The sequence below is a fragment of the Sprattus sprattus genome (genome assembly GCF_963457725.1).
Source record: "Sprattus sprattus genome assembly, chromosome: 4".
Taxonomy (NCBI): Eukaryota; Metazoa; Chordata; class Actinopteri; order Clupeiformes; family Clupeidae; genus Sprattus; species Sprattus sprattus.
Window position 1 is genome coordinate 11295832 of NC_137923.1, and position 17707 is coordinate 11313538.

Here is a 17707-nt window from a genome sequence, read left to right on the forward strand (position 1 = left end):
GGTGGCATTCATTAGTCGATGATGCAAGAAAGCTAAACCTATGTAGGCTCTATATAAATTACATTACAAACATCCTGGGTGTGCTTATAAAATCATCTTCTTAAGCTTTCACTTTTGTAACTTGTGCAAATCCCATGTAATTTGGTCACATCATATCCTTTACATGACAGGAAAAAGTAGGCCAAGACAGCAATTACATGATATTGTTGAACAATTATAGCATGCCACGCTTAAACCCCAAAAGAAAACAGAACAGCTCCTGCTGCAACCCTGTGCCATTACATCAAATCAGACACCCTTAATTGGAATGCAACTGTATAACTTTAAAAAAATCTGTAATACATGACTTAAGGCACGAACAAGGCAATGATCTCCATGGACACACAAATCTTGGCAAAATCACTTCATAGTATGGTCCGTGAATCCTCCTGGACAACAGTGGAATGGATGGAACTTTGGCATGTTGAATCACGGTTGTTGGTCCTCATCTTACATACCCATGCGTATGCTCTGAATGATTTGGAATATTGCTGTAAAACAATCAGCATCAGGAAATAGAGACATTCATTCAAAACCACACACACACACACACACACACACACACACACACACACACACACACACACACACACACAGTGGACAATTAAAACCCAGATAAATAATACAGTATTATAACAGTACAATAACAGATGCAAATTCAGTGAGGGAAACAATGTTTTCCCACTACGGAGGGAAAATCAGATAAAGGGCTGTCAAATGTACACTTCACAGTAAACGAGGGTTATGTCGAAGTGTGCTATTCTAACTAGTCCTGTTTGAATGCTGTGGTAGTGATTGCAGGTGGAAGAGAAGTTGTTCAGCAATCGGAAGATTGCTAGTTGGATCTCGACTTCTATATTCTCTCACTTTATGCGCATGCTCCATGACGTCTTTACAGCGTTTTCAACCACTCCGTGTGGACGCAGATTTTTCTTGACACGGCTCAGTGAGGACGTGATTAAAAAAAGTACCAGATCCAAAAATGTTTCATGGTTCATGCAATCCAGGTTTCGTGTGGATTTCGTGTGGACGTATAAAATAGACCAAACACACAAACAAAGTAAAATGGGTAAATAACAATTTTGTTTGACCTCTGTGACCTCAGACAGGAAAGGTGTTTGTTTTTTGTTGCAGAGGGTTGCTGCTGCAGTGAAGGTCTAATCTTAACATATCAGTTTGTGTGAGTGTTACCAACTGGAGAGGCACACGCATGAAAACACACATGCCTGCTATCACACCAGCCTTGCCCACGTGTACACATAGTGGGTTTTTATCTCAACCTTCACTTTCACACCAAGGTTTTGAAATCATACAAATACGGTAAACACAATCCCTATCTCAACACAATGTGTATCGTTTGGTAAAAAGTCCTTTTCTATAATAACACCTGAGGAGAAGACTCAGTGAACAACCGAAATATTTCACACAGCTGAAAGGTGAAGGTTGAGAGGAGATGTGTATCTGTTAATGGATATTACACCAGTGATGCATACTCCACTTGCCAATGAAATACCCACCTGATCCACACACAACAAAAATGAAGAGAGCCAGAAGCCATGGTCCCACAGCGACTTTGTCATCAGCATTGCTCCTCTGCATCAGAAAAGAGAATATTCATTCAATAAATAAAATGAATATATATATAGGCTATATAGGCCTACACATATGTATGTATGTATTTGTGTGTGTGTAAGATGTCATAATAATCTAAGAGCATTGGGATCGAATCAACATTGAGTGACGAATTATATTTTCAACGTTTTAATACCTTTACTGGAAATCAAAAAAATTAAGCCCAGTGTAAATGTACATTCACGCAAACCAATGGTCTAAAATAAACGGAACATCTGGATCGAGAACCCTCATCCTACTTACCGATGTTTTCGCTACGTTGCCCCTTTGATTGATGTTTTTGCTGTGTTTTTCATTTGCCATACGAATCCTTTGCTTCGCAACCATTGTTAAAAGCTTTAAAAGATGATAATTATCTAGGTGCAGAGATTAGCTATTCAATCAACACTAACCAACGCTCTTGGTTGTAGCTGACGTTCGACTACCTCGCTTTTCCTCTGAGACTACGCTCACACAACTATGTCTACGTAGCATATCCAATAGTAGGTCCCACCCACATTAGAACATCTCAGTTCCGGGTGGCGTGTCATAAATGGGCTTGCTGTTGCTGTTCAGCTGTGTTCATAGATATCTTATAAAGGCTAGATATCTTGCCCGCGTTTCTGGCCGACGGAGTCGAATGTCCGCACATGGCGGCCATTTTGCGACAGCATAGCTCGCTCACCCTTAACATTGTGTTGGTAGTGGTAGCCTACATACTTTTTAAATAACCAGAACTTACTCAATTTTCAACCAATTTTCAAACGGGTTGGTTTGTTGTAAACGTAAGATATACAGTTATGACATTGTGTTTTCATATGAAAATAACATTGAATAAAACAGATAGGTGCAATAAATACACATGCACAAGCTATTTATGTAAAATCAATATCTAGGCTACTAAAACTCAGCATACAGAATGGCAACAGGAGATAAATGTATAATATTATTATCACCTTTATAAAAGCAATATTACTGATATAATAAAATAATGGTGATCCCACGGGTTCTCGTTTAGAGGGAACGTTCAATAGAGCAGGCTGCACAAAAGTCTTGCATCTTCATTGGTAATAAAGTCAGCAATTTCCTGTCGAAATCATAATGTAAGATGTTTAACAAACCAACCCGATTGGAAATCATGTGCAACTTCAGTTTTATTATGTGCAACTTAAGTTATATTGAAAAGAAAGAACAATTATGCCTCGCCAATTGATGTAAAATGACTGATACACAATAGCCGTGATAAACAATTAAGCTGCACATTTCAACATATTCAAGCATCCAGAATTATTACCAAGGTAATGACGTTTGTAAATCAAGTCATTTGTAAATCCGTCAAGATTTCCGTGAGATAAGAGTGTAAACGATTGTGAAGATCACTGACGTTACCTAACGTACCACTGATCCCTACCGGAAGCTATACTGTCGAAAAATGGCCTCCTGTGTGGTCGTTCAAGAGTCCACCATAATACATCTAGCCTTTATAAGATATCTATGGCTGTGTTGCCCATAGATATCATATATATCATATATAAAGGCTGGATGTATTACAGCGGAGTCTAGAACAGGCCATCTTGCTTCAGGGAAGCTTTCTGGCAGGATCAGTGATACCTGAGGTCATAGATATCTTATAAGGCTAGATGTATTACGGCAGACTCTTGAACGACCACACAGGAGGCCATTTTTCGACAGTATAGCTTCCGGGATGTTGGAGGATGCGGGAAGGATGCCTGTATCTGTGAAGCTCATGGGCGCGCTTCCAGAAGGGTAGGGCAGTGTGATGGAGTGCCATCACACATGAGTTTGTGCTCTGACTGCCATACCAACGAGCCAGGCTCTTTAACATTGGGATCATGGTGCAGGACTGGTCCCCCATAGACCTGGGTTCAAGGCTGGGTGTGATGACTGCTCTCTACCTCTGCTACAGGGTAAAAAAAACTGCCGCAGCATCCAACAGTGCAGATAGTCTGCTGCTTGTGCAGCTTTTGACTTACGAGGAGAAGACCTCTTCGTCACAGAGGACTGGTCACTTGTGAAGATTTCAATCGATCCAACGTTGATGTAAAGATCAGTTAGCAATTCCTATGGTATCCAGTCTAGTCTCCAAATTGACACCATCTAGTTTTTCCGGTAGCAGATCACAAACCGGATTCATACGTTAAGGCAAATCAACTGGCTTAGCTAGCCTTTTGTAACTGATATCAAGTCAATGGGCCAATTGCTTTTTGGATTCACCTTTTATAAAATGTAAGGACAATGGTCATCAGATGCACTTGGGCTGTGCAATACACAAGCAGGAGTATATGCCTTTTTGCAGGCTTGGACATTATAGCCATCAGACGAGCTACAAATAGATACATCGTACATTCATGTACAGGGGTTAAAGTGGGCCGGAACGCTCCGGTACTCAGTACCGGCACCTCAGATAAATTAATAAATAAATAGATTCTTTAAAAAAAAAAAAAAAATGTAATGTTAAGGCCAGTCTCGTCTCGTCGCAAATCTTTGGTCTGAACCGGCCTTTACGTGCACTGTGAAAGGCTCGCGCTCCTTCTGAAGGAGTTCATCAGCGTCTCGAATCGATCAAATCAAAACGTAATATCATCCCCTAGCCCCGCCTTGTTCATCCCTCTGACAAACACGCTTCGCGTGAAAAAAAAAAAACAGTTAACCTGTCAGTTCAGTTGAGCGCGATGCTTTGCGGTAAGTGTTTAGACTGCTTCCAGTCAGAGCGAGTGCATGTTGGAGTCCAAGGTGAAGTAGTAAGCTAAAGTCTAACATCTATATTTTAAATAGGGCAACAAACACAACTTAAAGAAAGAACCAGGCTTTTAGTTATTCGTTTTCTATCGCTCTGGCCCTGACTGAGAATGACATTAACAATGGTTAACTGCAACTAGTTGGTTATTGGCTATCACGTCAGCTTGTCAGATAGACAAAAAATGCCGGTACCGGTAGTTGTTTCTTAATTGGAAAACACGTTGGTAATGTTATGTCTTCATAATTTCCTTCTTAAAGATGGAGGAGGATCGAAATAAGAGAGGGTGTAAACGAAAAATAACTGATTATTTCCAAGGGTAAGAATTTGTCTGGAAATGGTGCCTAAACAGTCATTCTTTTTAGATTTTCTTTTAAAATCAAGCAATTGATAGTCTAAGAAGTCTACCAAGCATTGTTGCTATGTCATGTTTTGATAATTCATTTAACAGTAAAATATTTTTTAATTTAATAATTGAAGTCTGCAGTGTTGTTTATTAATGGCTGTGTGAGTGGACAGTCCAGGCCATGGAACTAAGTAGGCACTGTGTAATTTGCGCTGTGATTACTGTGTAAGAATGACTAAGATTTGGCCTGATGCAGAACAGATTTCGTTATCCATTTTCACTGTGCAGTCATCAAGGCTGATTTAAGTGTCATTTTCCGAATTCCTTATCTTCACCGTGATTAGGGGAATGAAAGCAGCCCAGGTCATAGCCCAGAGCAGCATCAAGAGTAGCAGCCCAGCTCAGCCCAGCATCAGCACCACTGTACAGCACAGCAGCAACCCAGCGGCAGCCCAGCCTAACAGTAGCAGTACAGCCCAGCTTCAGCAGCCTAAAATGTGTGAATCGCTTAAATGCTATGAGTTTCAAATCTAAATGTCAGCACTAATTGTTCATTTCCAGCTGGCCATCCCCAAAATGCACCAGAATACAGGAAATCATATTTACCAAATTCAAAATTTTCTCATGGAACCAAATAGGGGCCAAAAGGCTCATGATCCATCCCTGGTTTAGGTCTTTGGTTAGACCTCCTTATATCACTGTGATTAAAAAAATATAGGAATGGGTGATTTCAACGCTGCCGCCACCAGATCCACCAAATACCCCCCGCCACGGCCGCCGCCAGATCCACCAAATACCCCCCCCCGCCGCCACCACCACACCGGAAAATAGAGTACCCCCACCTACCAAATCCCACTTTAACCACTGTTCATGTACTGGTCTTGCTGGTTTTAAAAGGGGCAAGTGAAAAGAGAACCACAACGCCACAGTTATGACAAGCACGTTTAATATTGCACTGTAGCTGACCATGAATGCAAAGCAGCAGTGCAGGCCCAAACCCAATGCTGTGATTAGACTATATCATAATGGGTGCTGTATGAAAGAGATAAACACATTACATAGGTGGTAATTTTTGATAGAACTTTGATAGAAACTGATAGAAAATCGATAACAACAACAATCGCCGCCATTTTCTTTATTTTTTGGTAACCTACAATAAATAAAGCAGGTTCCAGTCAATGGAAAAATGGCTTCTCCCCACCGGCGATTGTTGTTGTTTACGATTTTCTATCAGTTCTCACCACACAACGACGTCTCATCTTTGCTCCTTGAATGTCGATATGTAATGGTATGGAGTTATTGAAACTTACTACGTGCAAAAAAGACTAGAAATTGAATGTTTATTTTTCATTGAATGTTTACATAAAGTTGCACTGGGTGCCTTTAACACACAACAAGTTATGACTGGGTAAAGTTAAAAGACAGTTAGTTTTGATTGACCACAATAACAGTCACACCCAAGAATATATCCCACTGCCCATCCTTTTTTTTTACTGGGTATACTAGCCCCTTGGACAGACTTTACTTTAACTTACTATTTATATCACTTTGCACTACTATCCTCACACACACAAGCACATGTACTCTTTGCACTATGCACATCTCATGCACTATCTCTCTGCACTCCATGCACTACTTTCCCTGTGGACATCAACACTGTCACAATTAATGCACACTGTAATATAGGGCCAGATCTGTCCTGTAACTGTAAACACCCCACTCCCTGTGTACATGTTCTCCCTATGTGTATTGTTTTTATTGTGATTCATGTATGTATTTTTGTGAGTTAAGTATATAAACTAATGGATTACCTTAATTTCCCTCGGGATTAATAAAGTATCCATCCATCCATCTATCTATCTATCTATCTATCTATCTATCTATCTATCTATCTATCTATCTATCTATCTATCTATCTATCTATCTATCTATCTATCTATCTTCAGTCTACTTCTTACCGTTTTGTTTGTAGCCTACTTCATTTCCCATAAGCCATAGCAATTTACAATGCCATATACGTGACGTTCAACCTCTTCCTGTTACCGAAAAGGAATACTTGTATAGGGAAGAAGGCAAGATGAGGGCACGGTGGCTACCTCTCTCGGTCCTTTTTCTATGGGCCGTGTCTTTTTATTCAACGTCTGCTGATAATGGCGTGAAAAGGATGAAAATGCAGTATGCCGCAGGGCCACTGCTCAAATTCCAAATTTGGTAAGTAGTCGCTCATTTAAACGATTGACTTGCACCGAGGACTATCACTACTTTTTTGTATAACGTAGCTAACGTTAGTTAGCCAGCTAATCCAATTGTAGCTAGTCAAGCTGGTTAGCTTAGGTAAGATATCAAATAAGATTGTTAACACACCAATTCATTGATTTGGTCTAGTTTGTCTGGTCGACTAGTTCAACTGTGTCGAAAAGTTGTCTTTAAAGTAATATATCTCAAGTTGTGAAAATCAACTTGTCAATCTTACTTGAGGCCTCAGCACCTCCTCAACGGCATTAGCTTGTCAAGACATTGCTATCTTCAATCCTTGAGGGATGTTAATAGTTATTAGCTAGTTGCAGTGGATTTGTAAAGTATGTAGAAAGCATTTTTACAAGTGACCACTGTCGAAAAAAATTTGATCGCATGGCTCAAATATTACGATTCTGTGGCATTAGAGTCGGTTAAGTTAAACGAAACGTTAGCTGAAACCCGTGTCAGGTCAGGAAGGGGATTTAAGCTTTCGTACGGAGTAGGGGTAACGTGACGTCGAGCAGTACAGGGGTATTACTACCCTGAGGGATAACGTGATGTTTATCTCTGTACCTTAACAGTGGATCCTATCATTTGTTTTCTATTTGCGTGTTAGTATTTCCTGAGGGTACAAGCGGGTGTTTGAAGAGTACACGCAGGCCTTGTACCAGCGGTACCCAGACATCCGTATCGAGGGGGAGAATTTCCAACCCCACGCTCTTTACCGGTAAGTTATGCAGCCCCTTATGCTTCTCATTAAAATGAAACGTTGGTCCTGTTTTTGTGCGTTATTGTGCAAGACACCATTTCTGCAGTATGTAATAATTGCCTCATTTGACTCATGTGGTGGTGGTGGAGGATTGGATGAAGTGAAGTGCATAAACATAATGTCTTTTTACTTTCCCTCTCCTTTAGACACTTCTCTTCCTTCCTGTCTGTGTTCAAGCTAGCCCTGATTGGGCTGATCATAGTAGGGAAAGACCCATTTACTCCCTTTGGTATGGAAGCTCCGGGGGTGTGGACTTGGGGTCAAGAAAACAAGGTACACTGTGGTAGAAATTGTCCATTTGTTGAGTGCACAGCAGATCCCAGCCCCACAGGGTCTAATTAGCAACTAAGAGTAAACTGCTGGTTCTCTAGAGGTTGTGATATCCACAGTAACCAAATTCCCTCTGGTAGTTTGGGCTCCTTAATAGCCCTTTAGCAGCTATCTTCTCCGTCGCCTCTGTCTCCTATTTCATGTGATCTTTGCACTAATTATCTATGTTGTGGTGCTCCAATTCAGCTGAATGGGATTTACAAATATAGGTTTACAACCTCTACAGTCCCTTCTGGAAGGTTTCTCTCCATGTCATAGGCTAAAAGTTTGTGCCACACTGTTTGGTCCCTTTGTTGGTAGTGAAGTCAATGCATATTTGTCGATGTTCTAAGTACAGATGATTTCTCCTCTTTCCCCATTGACTGGGTTTCTCCTTTTCAATAGATTTATGCCTGCATGATGGTGTTCTTCTTCAGCAATATGATTGAGAATCAGCTTATGTCAACAGGTGCATTTGAAATCTCGCTGAATGGTAAGACTAAGAATGGGCCCTCCTGAACTCATACATTGTGTGTATGGTGCTTTTATGGGACTGTTAGAATGGCACTCTTGTATTTGACCTGTTTGGCTTTTCTGTCTTTGAACAGATGTGCCAGTTTGGTCTAAACTGGAGTCAGGTCATCTGCCCTCCATGCAGCAGCTGGTGCAGATTCTGGAGAATGAGATGAAGATGAACGTTCACATGGATACACTTCCACACCATCGCTCCTAACCCAGCCTCTGCCCTGTCAGAAGGAGCCTAGGAGCCAGACACGTATGTGCCTACAACCCAATGATACAAATCCCACATGTAATCACTGCTCAAGGGGGAAATTGGGGTTTTTGAATTTGAAGTTTTGAATTATGATGACTCCCAGTGATTTAATTGTGGGGACCTGAAAAAGAAGTTGGAAGTTGTTGCGTAGTTGGTTTCACACTCTTGAAGCACTTAAATGTAACAGTGTGGCAGAGTTATTGTACTGGTGAGACATACTCTGGTTCTGTGATGATGGCTTAGTGTGGTGCCGATTTGTTTAACAGAAGGCACTATCTAGTTCTCCTTTAACAGATTGAAGGTCTCCCCTTTTCACATTTTAATGGATCTTTTCCACCCCATTTTCCCACTATAGGTTTTAGGTGAGCATCTCTTAAGGCTGTGGGACCTTTCTTATGAAGGTTTGCACTGAAAGCAGAACGTCTGCTAGTACAAGCCGGATGTCCTGATTGGTTCTCACCATGCCCCTTGAGATGCTCCTCCTACTGATGTGCTGGAATCCCTGGCAAATTTTGTGGCCATTTTACTACTGCAGACCATTCTTCCCTGTGCAATTAGTTGTATAGACATGCATTTCTCACAAGACCTTTGAAGTACAGGGTTCTATTAGGTTTTTTTTGTTGACTGTCTTTCATATTCTGTGTATGTAATTACATCCAGGTGTGAGAACATTATTGTAGAAATAACATTATTGAGATGCAACCACCTGTATACATCACAAGAAATTGTTTGTCAGATACAGCCTTGTAATTATAAGATCTTAAAATTGGATAACTGTATACATGTATGGCTTACTGTATACATGTATGGCTATCAGAGAGTTGAACAAATGCTAACATCCCCATCTAGATAATGAACAGTGAAGAATCTATCTGATATTTTTGTTATCCCTATGTATCCTTAGAACATGATTCTTGTATAATTTAATAGCTAATTTATTCACTAGATTCAGTCAGCAATAGCTTAACAGTTTAGGTAATGTTTTAATTTCTGAGCCATTGTAATTTTTATATTTCTTTGTATAGCAGAATGTGAGGGCTACTACATTAAAATTGATTCTAACCATGTGGGTGTTGATGCTATTTTTTACATTTCTAGTTTGTGGAGCCTGTTGATTTGGTTTCCATTCCTTGAATCATGCTATGTGTGTAGTTAATGGCACATACTAAGGAACCTAATTTTATTGTGTTAATATCAAATCTACTGTGTGTCCTCTACTATTAATGGTGTGCTTTTAACTGAAATGATGATGATGAGATGTTTTGTTTCATCTTTGGAATAGTTTGAACAAATAACAAATGCCTTATTTAATAGGGAAAAGGGGTGCACAACAAGCTCTTAACCCCCCCCCCCCCCCCCAGCTTCTAGTGTTAAGTGAGTGATCACACGGATGCATACAAGTTACAATTGTTGCCACACAGTACCCCAGCATGTTATGGCCTGATTTTAGTTCCATAAAAGTTGGTTGGAAATAAATTGGCACATCATGAAACTTACAGGGACATTTAAGGATTGAGCTTGGGCCTCAGAATACTTGAATGTGTATACAATTGTGTGATCTGTGGAGCAGATGAAACAGTGTGAAGACTGTTGGTGGCTGTATATCTCCTGACTAATCTACTCTGATCCTGTCATAGCCTTATCTTGACTGGATCATATAAGGTGAAGGTGAAGTATCTTACAAAAGGATGGAAGTAGATGTACTAATCCAATTGTCAAAATCCTGTGAGCATCTGCTTGAGTTTTCTGTAGTTATTTCATGTTGCATCGTGTGTATCTGATACTTGTGTGTGTGCTGAATAGTCTGTTGTATCCACACAAACAGTACTACACTATACTGTAAAAAAGCATGTACAGGCAATCCTGGTTGTATTTTTTGATGAAAACCCTGATACTTTGTCCCGAGTACATCATCACTAAGCTTGAAGTTCCTTAACCAGAGTAAAAAGGTATTGAGGTGGGTGGATGGGAATTGGGTATACTGGCATATTAGGGTTTGGAGAAGACCATCATAGGCAGCTAAAAGAAGCAGTTATTTGCAAGATATCAGTCGTGGGGGAGCAATAGTGGCATGGTTCAGTTATTAGGTAGCAGAGATAAATAACTTAACAAGGAACAATTGACTAGGCCTGAAAGCACAAATATTTAACAGCATCTATAACATATCTCAGACATATCTACTGGATATATGTGGTGTATCATTTGTGCAATATTCAAAGTAATTTTTGTGATATACAGCTAGGTCTGGAAATATTTCGACCTTGACACAATTTTCATAATTTTGGCCGGGTATTTTACCGGAATGGATTTGAAATTAAATAATGCAATTGAAGTGCGTACTAGGAGGAAGGCTTTAAGAATAGCAAAAAATCTCATACATCATAATTTTCATTCATTTCTAGGGACCTAAAGTAATGTAATCATAAATAAAATGTTCATTCTTAATACTTTTTTGAGAATCCTTTGCAGGCGATGACTGCCTGAAGTCTCGAACCCATGGACATCACCAAACGATGGGTTTCCTCCTTTGGGATGCTTTTCCAGGCCTTGACTGCAGCTGTCTTCTGTTTTTGTTTGTTTGCAGGCCTTAAGTCTCATCTTATTATTATACACCTGTACCACTGTTAGTCTAGATATTGGTTGTCATTTAACATGTTACTGGTTCATTGGGAACAACAGTTATGTCTATTATATTCTTTATACTTTGTACTTAAGGGGGTAAAGTCTCCTCTACAAACTTTGAACAAAGTTACCTGCAATGTGGTGTCTACACAAAACTTGGCCTGTAGCATCGAGGAAAGGAAAGACACAACACCTGCTGTTGCTCTACACTGGTACCAATCTTCTTATTCTGAGACAGTAAGATAGGTCACAGAGGAGAGGTTGTGTGGGCAATGTTGAATTCAGCACCACTTCCTGGTCCTCCCTCCCTCTTTACTAAGGCACTGCCCTCCCCACATGACGATGCTCAGCCTTGACACAATTACCAGAGTTCCAAATATCAGTCATCTATTCATATAAACTATTGAAATACATGTACCATCTCTGATTACACCTCAGACAGTACACTACTACGCATTCAGCAGAATGGAAACCTTCTTCTGGCAATGTTCTAATATATCTTAAGAAAACCCCTGGATACAGGGGCCTGTTAGTCCCTGTTAGGTAAGTGAATATCTCCACAACAACATGCACAATTTTAGAATTAGCAGTGATGGAACCACATTTTGATGTATTCCTGTTCTGATTGGTTGTTGCATGGTGATTCTTGTGTGAGCATATAGACATGCTCATATGGGGGACTGATGGAACCAAAAATATTGCTATTCTACCATTGTAAGAGACATGAACAGTCATACCATTGGATGTGTACTCTGTCTGTCTCACTGAGACCTGAACAATTAGATTAGCATGTGACCCCCCCCCCCCCCCCCCCCCCAGATAGCCTCTTCCTTGCTATCACCCTTTGTCCTCTGTTATCACCCCCCTAGGGTGTGGTCTCCCCTCCCCTCTTGTATACTACCTGACTGAATGGAGCTGTGTCCTCCAGTCCGTTCTTCAACTTTGACATGCTCATTTAGATGTGCAGGTTTCCACATGTTTCTGAGCATATAGGTTTAAAATCTCCTTTTGCACTCTTTCACTGAGCTAAAAATAAAGTCTGTATTTGAGTGCATAGTGTGCTTTGATGTCGGTTTCCCTTGTTGACACTCACCATATGATGCCTCCATTAAAGGTTGGTCATCCTGAATGATACAAACCCTCTCCATCCCACTGGGGATGACCAGGGCAAAATTCCCAGAAAGGTATCTTAACCAATCAATAAGGACTCCTCAAGGGGACCACTTAAATAGACATGTACTAACTGTATTATTGCTCTGTGTAGCAAAGGGTATCAATCTGAAGGCTTTGCTGGTATGAGTGAGAGCATATACTCATCTGCAGTGGCGGCACTCCATCACACTGCCCTCCCCTTTTGGAAGCGTTTCCCTTCACACAAGCATCCCTCACGCATCCTCCAACTGTTCTTCTCCCATCCCAGGGTGCCACACTCACTAGTGCTTCCCCCATCTTTGGGGCTCCTCACACAGGGGTCAACCTTCCTGGGGGTCCCTCATACAGTTCACATACTGGGCACGCCTCTGATGGCCTCACAGCAAGTCATCCCACTTCTGACACCATTTGCAGCGAAGGGAGAGAGCAGTCACCCCAAAGCTCCCCTTTCAAAGGCGTCCTCCAATCCAGGGTTGTTTGAATGTGTCCCCTGTGAAGGCACTATCAGAAAGGTGAAATGCTATTGTATATGTGTGGACTAGGCAAAAAAAAACAAAAAAAAACGTCACAGTGATAAGAACGATTTTAACGTGTTGTTTTACATTTACCGCAAAAACACCTTATATTGTTGCAAATATTCTCAATAGGACACCTTACATTTTGTATCTCTTATTTGTAAATAAACTTAAAAAAATAAATCTTATATTTTAAATAAACTCGCCTTGCTTTGTCATGACTGTCATATTCTCAGCAATGAAGTGCTGGTGGCCTGCTGCAAAACAAAGTCGTATTTGTGTTTCCTGACTCTAATTATACATACCACGGTTCCCTTTCTACGCCAAACCTCCCTTCTATTGAATGACTCATGTCCCCCTGGTTGGTTAGCTATCCCCAGTCCACATCACACCTGCTCTTCTCCAGAGCTCTGGATCTTGCTGGCATCTCCTCCTCCCTCATGATGACATCAGCAATCTGGGCCACAGCCTCAGGCTGCTCATCTGGTCTGTCCAGAGCTCCACTCCTCTCCATGGCAACCAACAGCTCCTACGGCATTGAGCCTGTTGTTAATGTCTGTATTTCCTATTACAAACTTATGGTGCATAGAGATCTGTAATGTCTGCCCTGTTCTGTTTATAGTTATTTTTTCAAATGTATACAAGCAGACTGTTGTACATGTCTGTAGTTTTACAGACTTATGCTACTGCCAACTTTTATATGAAAATAAAGGCAGAGGTTATTATATTTGCTTCCTCCAGTGGTCCTCAGTCCATACACAGCATATAAAAAGCCTGACGTATTAACTTGTCTTAGAGTCTGACTTAAAATTGACAAACATATTCATGTTGTATCTAGGCACTTCATATTCATGTTCTTACAGTCGTATATGACGTGTTGACTGGTTTGAAAAAAATGACAGGGTTAAAGGCATTTCATGTCCCATGTCCTTTCGTTTCAAGTCTGTGCTGTCTGTTTCCTTAAAAAGGTTGTGTTTCTCATTGTTTGACAAATTATGTTAGGTCTACACTCAGTCGCTTAGGTATATTTCTCAGATCAGAATAGAAGTTCTCAAAGCTGTTCAACCTCAACATCATCTAATCACTTGTGCACATCATGACAATTTCTCATTCTTTTGAATATTTTGCAAATGTTAAGCACATTCATACAAAAGGTTACGTACAATCATCTGCTGTTCAGTGTCAGGTTGTAAGCCATCAGAAATCTAAAGTCAGAGAGGACGCAGCCTCTCTCTATACTCCAGTAGCAGCCCATAGGTTGAGTATGAAGTATGAGCAGCATGACTTTTCTCAATGGTTCCTGGCTAATTTCACCATGAGGAACAAAACTAGGGTGCTGTCCTTTACTGTATCCCGAGCGAACATCGAGATTTTGCCACGCCCTTTTAGGGCGCGTCCAGCGCATCTGTTTTTCAGCTTCTGAAGGTCGAAGACATTTGAATTTGGTCTCAAAATGACCGTATGTAAGCTGATGGAAAGAATGATTGTTAGAAGGTTAATGTATGAGGGTGTAAAGAGAGGTCTATTCTCCAACCATCAGAGCGGGTTACGTAGTGGACGGACTACAATGGACCCTGTTGTATGCATGGAAAATCTAATAATGAAAGCACAAAATAACAAGGATTTAGTTTTGGCCACATTATTTGACATAGAAAAAGCATATGATATGCTATGGAAGGATGGGTTGTTAATGAAGTTGAATAGGATGGCCATTGGTGGGAAGATGGTTAATTGGATCAGGGACTTCTTAAAAGAAATAACCATAGAAGTAAGAGTTGGAGTTTATTTTTCCAAGACTTATTCTATAGAAAATGGTACACCTCAAGGTAGTGTATGCAGTCCAGTGGTTTTCAACTTATTGATATTTTTGATTCAATAGATGATGTAAGAATTAACAGCATTATATGCTGATGATGGAGCTTTGTGGACAAGAGGCATAACATTGGAAACATTACAGCTAAAATGCAACTAGCTATTAACAAGGTTGAGAAATGGGCATTCGAATGGGCTTTTCATTTATCTGTAGAAAAAAACTCAAGTCATCTGTTTTTCAAAAAAATAACTAATCCTGCTATAGAAATTAAGCTATATGGACAAGTTTTTAAAAAAAAATTCTAATAACTCTATTTTTCAGTTTTCACAGTACAATTATACAAACAAAAACCCTGATCCCACCCACCAAGGGTACATATAATACATACACACACACACACACACACACACACACACACACACACACATACACAACGTCAAAGAAAGAGGAAAGAGAGAGAAAAAAAGTTTTGTTAATGAATGACTGTTCATAAGTAATGCAATTGTGCTGCATGCAGCGCCTCACCAGTCCAGCTGTCATGTGCAATTGAGGATAAAGAGAAGGATAGATTATCTGCAAATTGTAGAAAAGGACTCCAGGTGTTATGGAATCTATTGGAGGATTTACCCCTAGAGTATCTCAGTTTTTCTAGTGGTAGAAAAGCAAGGACTTATTTTACCCAGCAAAGGAAAGATGTGGGATTAGCAGACTTCCATTGCCACAGGATAAGTCTCCTAGCTAAAAGTGAAGCAAATGCAATGGCATATGCTTGTGATGAAGAGGTCTGAACCTCCCCAGCTCTAACACCATTTGCTAGCTATAAGAGGAAGCTAGTGCACTATTCTCTGTATGGACATCATGGCAGAGGCGACAAAGAAACTGAGGAAGACATCGTAGGAAGAAGTGAGGAAGAGAAAAAGAGAGTCACCAAGCAAGAGACCGAAAAAGAGTCAGCCTTGGTCTGGTTTTTACTCGTTAGGGAGAGATAAAAGTTACCAAAGGATCCAAGTCAGATGCCGAGCTGGCCTTCTTTCTCAGCCAATGCCACGTAGATACAGGACCTGCGCAACATGCTCTGACTGAGCTGTTGTCCGACTCACAAATATTCTGAATAAAATGGGTATATTAGAAAGTTTACCTATATTACTCATTTAACCAGTCAGTAGACTACTTCACCACAAAAATAAAGGCAAAATCCTTTAGGCTACTGTATGCGCAGTGCAGAGAGCTTGGGGAAATGTGTTAGAGTAGAGAAAATTTGAGATATGTATCTGTTTTTAAGTTTTGTAGGTAAAAATTCTATGTGAAGGTTTTAAACAGTTTTGAGCGGAATGGAGTCTCATCAGTTGGTCAAATGAACCTGGCGAAGCAAAGTGTCCCTTTGGCAATGGTGTGTGGAGTGGTGCGCCAACAACAACCTGGCTCTAAATAACCTGGCTATTTATATTACAGTTCAACTATTGAGATGTGTATGTATATATTGAGATGTGTATATTTTTTACTGCTATAGAAATATATAGCTTTTTTTTGTAATGTTGATTTGTGAAATAACTGTGTATTGCCAATTGCACTGTTCAAGGTTACTTAATGCACATACTTGAAAAGGAACTATTAAACTATGAAAAACACACTGACTGCCAGTTTCTCACTATTTGATGTACGTATGCTCTTTCTCTTAATGATGGTCAATACGTAGTAACTAAAGAAGCACTATTTCGATAGTTTATAGATCTTCTCAGTGTTTTCAAAGTGCACGAGCTGTGCAAGAAAAGTGAGCGTTATCATAGACCCATGCACATGTATGACTGGCGATTTAACTAGCGAGATTCAAAGTAACGTAGAGGCAAATCTTTTTCACACACTTCACGTAGAGCATAAACCCTTGAATACTCCATGAAATTGGTTGCGAAATGTAAAAGGTTATCGTGATTTTTATCCAGATAAACCGCAGCTCCTGGCAACTTGCGCTTGTTTGACACGTTTGACAGACCTCTGACGTCAGAGAGCTCCTCTAACAATATGGCGGCGACGCGTTTCGCCGAGGCAACGGGCTGAAGCAGTGGAGGCGGCGTCTACCTATATGATGTCTATGGCTGTCACCCTACTGAACTCTGCACCACGGTGATAGCCCCCCACCCCCACACACACCTTCCCCAGTAGTGACTGTACTTCCCCCCTCCACCCTGGCTTGACTGCCACACACCCTCTCCCAGCCACTAAACATTTGCACTGTACTTCTCCCCTCCACCCTGGCTTGACTGCCACACACCCTCCTCCAGCCACTTAACATTTGCACCAGAATATTATCCCACGTTTTACTGTATTAATCGTACTTATACCATACAATACTTCTTAAATATAATATTACTACTACCTCATTCACTTAATTTCACTTATTACCACCACTAATACTTACACCTGCACACATACTTATCATATCTACACTTCTTACTTCAATTGCTGCTAGTCCCAATACTGTTCATATTACATATCTATCTTATTTATTCCACTCTTCATATACTCTGAACATTTACTGCTATTTTGCACTTATGTTTAGTTGCTAAACTGCATTTCGTTGTCTCAGTACTTGTACTCTGTGCAATGACAAAAAAGTTGAATCTAATCTAATCTAATAAACAAGTGGGTTTATTTTTGGTCAGCTGGCTGAGTCTGATAAGTTATTAGTTACTTGCAATATAGCAACCCCAGCTAGAAAGCCCTTAAATCTATGATTAGACTGGTGGCCAAGTGAAGGTTTCT

At 40.4% G+C, this 17707-nt stretch overlaps 2 protein-coding genes across 2 annotated transcripts; one reads left to right on the plus strand and one right to left on the minus strand.

Moving 5' to 3' along the window:
- Positions 1-2087, minus strand: LOC308364417 (stress-associated endoplasmic reticulum protein 1). Its single transcript, XM_080837544.1, has 3 exons — positions 1915-2087; positions 1557-1632; positions 1-530 (listed from the first exon to the last, which is right to left on the minus strand). The coding sequence occupies exons 1-3, from the start codon at positions 1996-1998 to the stop codon at positions 490-492; spliced, it is 201 nt and encodes a 66-aa protein (XP_080693670.1). The 5' UTR covers positions 1999-2087; the 3' UTR covers positions 1-489.
- Positions 2088-6815: 4728 nt separating this feature from the next.
- Positions 6816-9910, plus strand: selenot1a (selenoprotein T, 1a). The gene is made up of 6 exons (XM_080837975.1): positions 6816-6965; positions 7609-7719; positions 7908-8034; positions 8476-8563; positions 8679-8845; positions 9201-9910. The coding sequence occupies exons 1-5, from the start codon at positions 6832-6834 to the stop codon at positions 8801-8803; spliced, it is 585 nt and encodes a 194-aa protein (XP_080694101.1). The 5' UTR covers positions 6816-6831; the 3' UTR covers positions 8804-8845; positions 9201-9910.
- The last annotated feature ends 7797 nt before the right edge of the window (positions 9911-17707 follow it).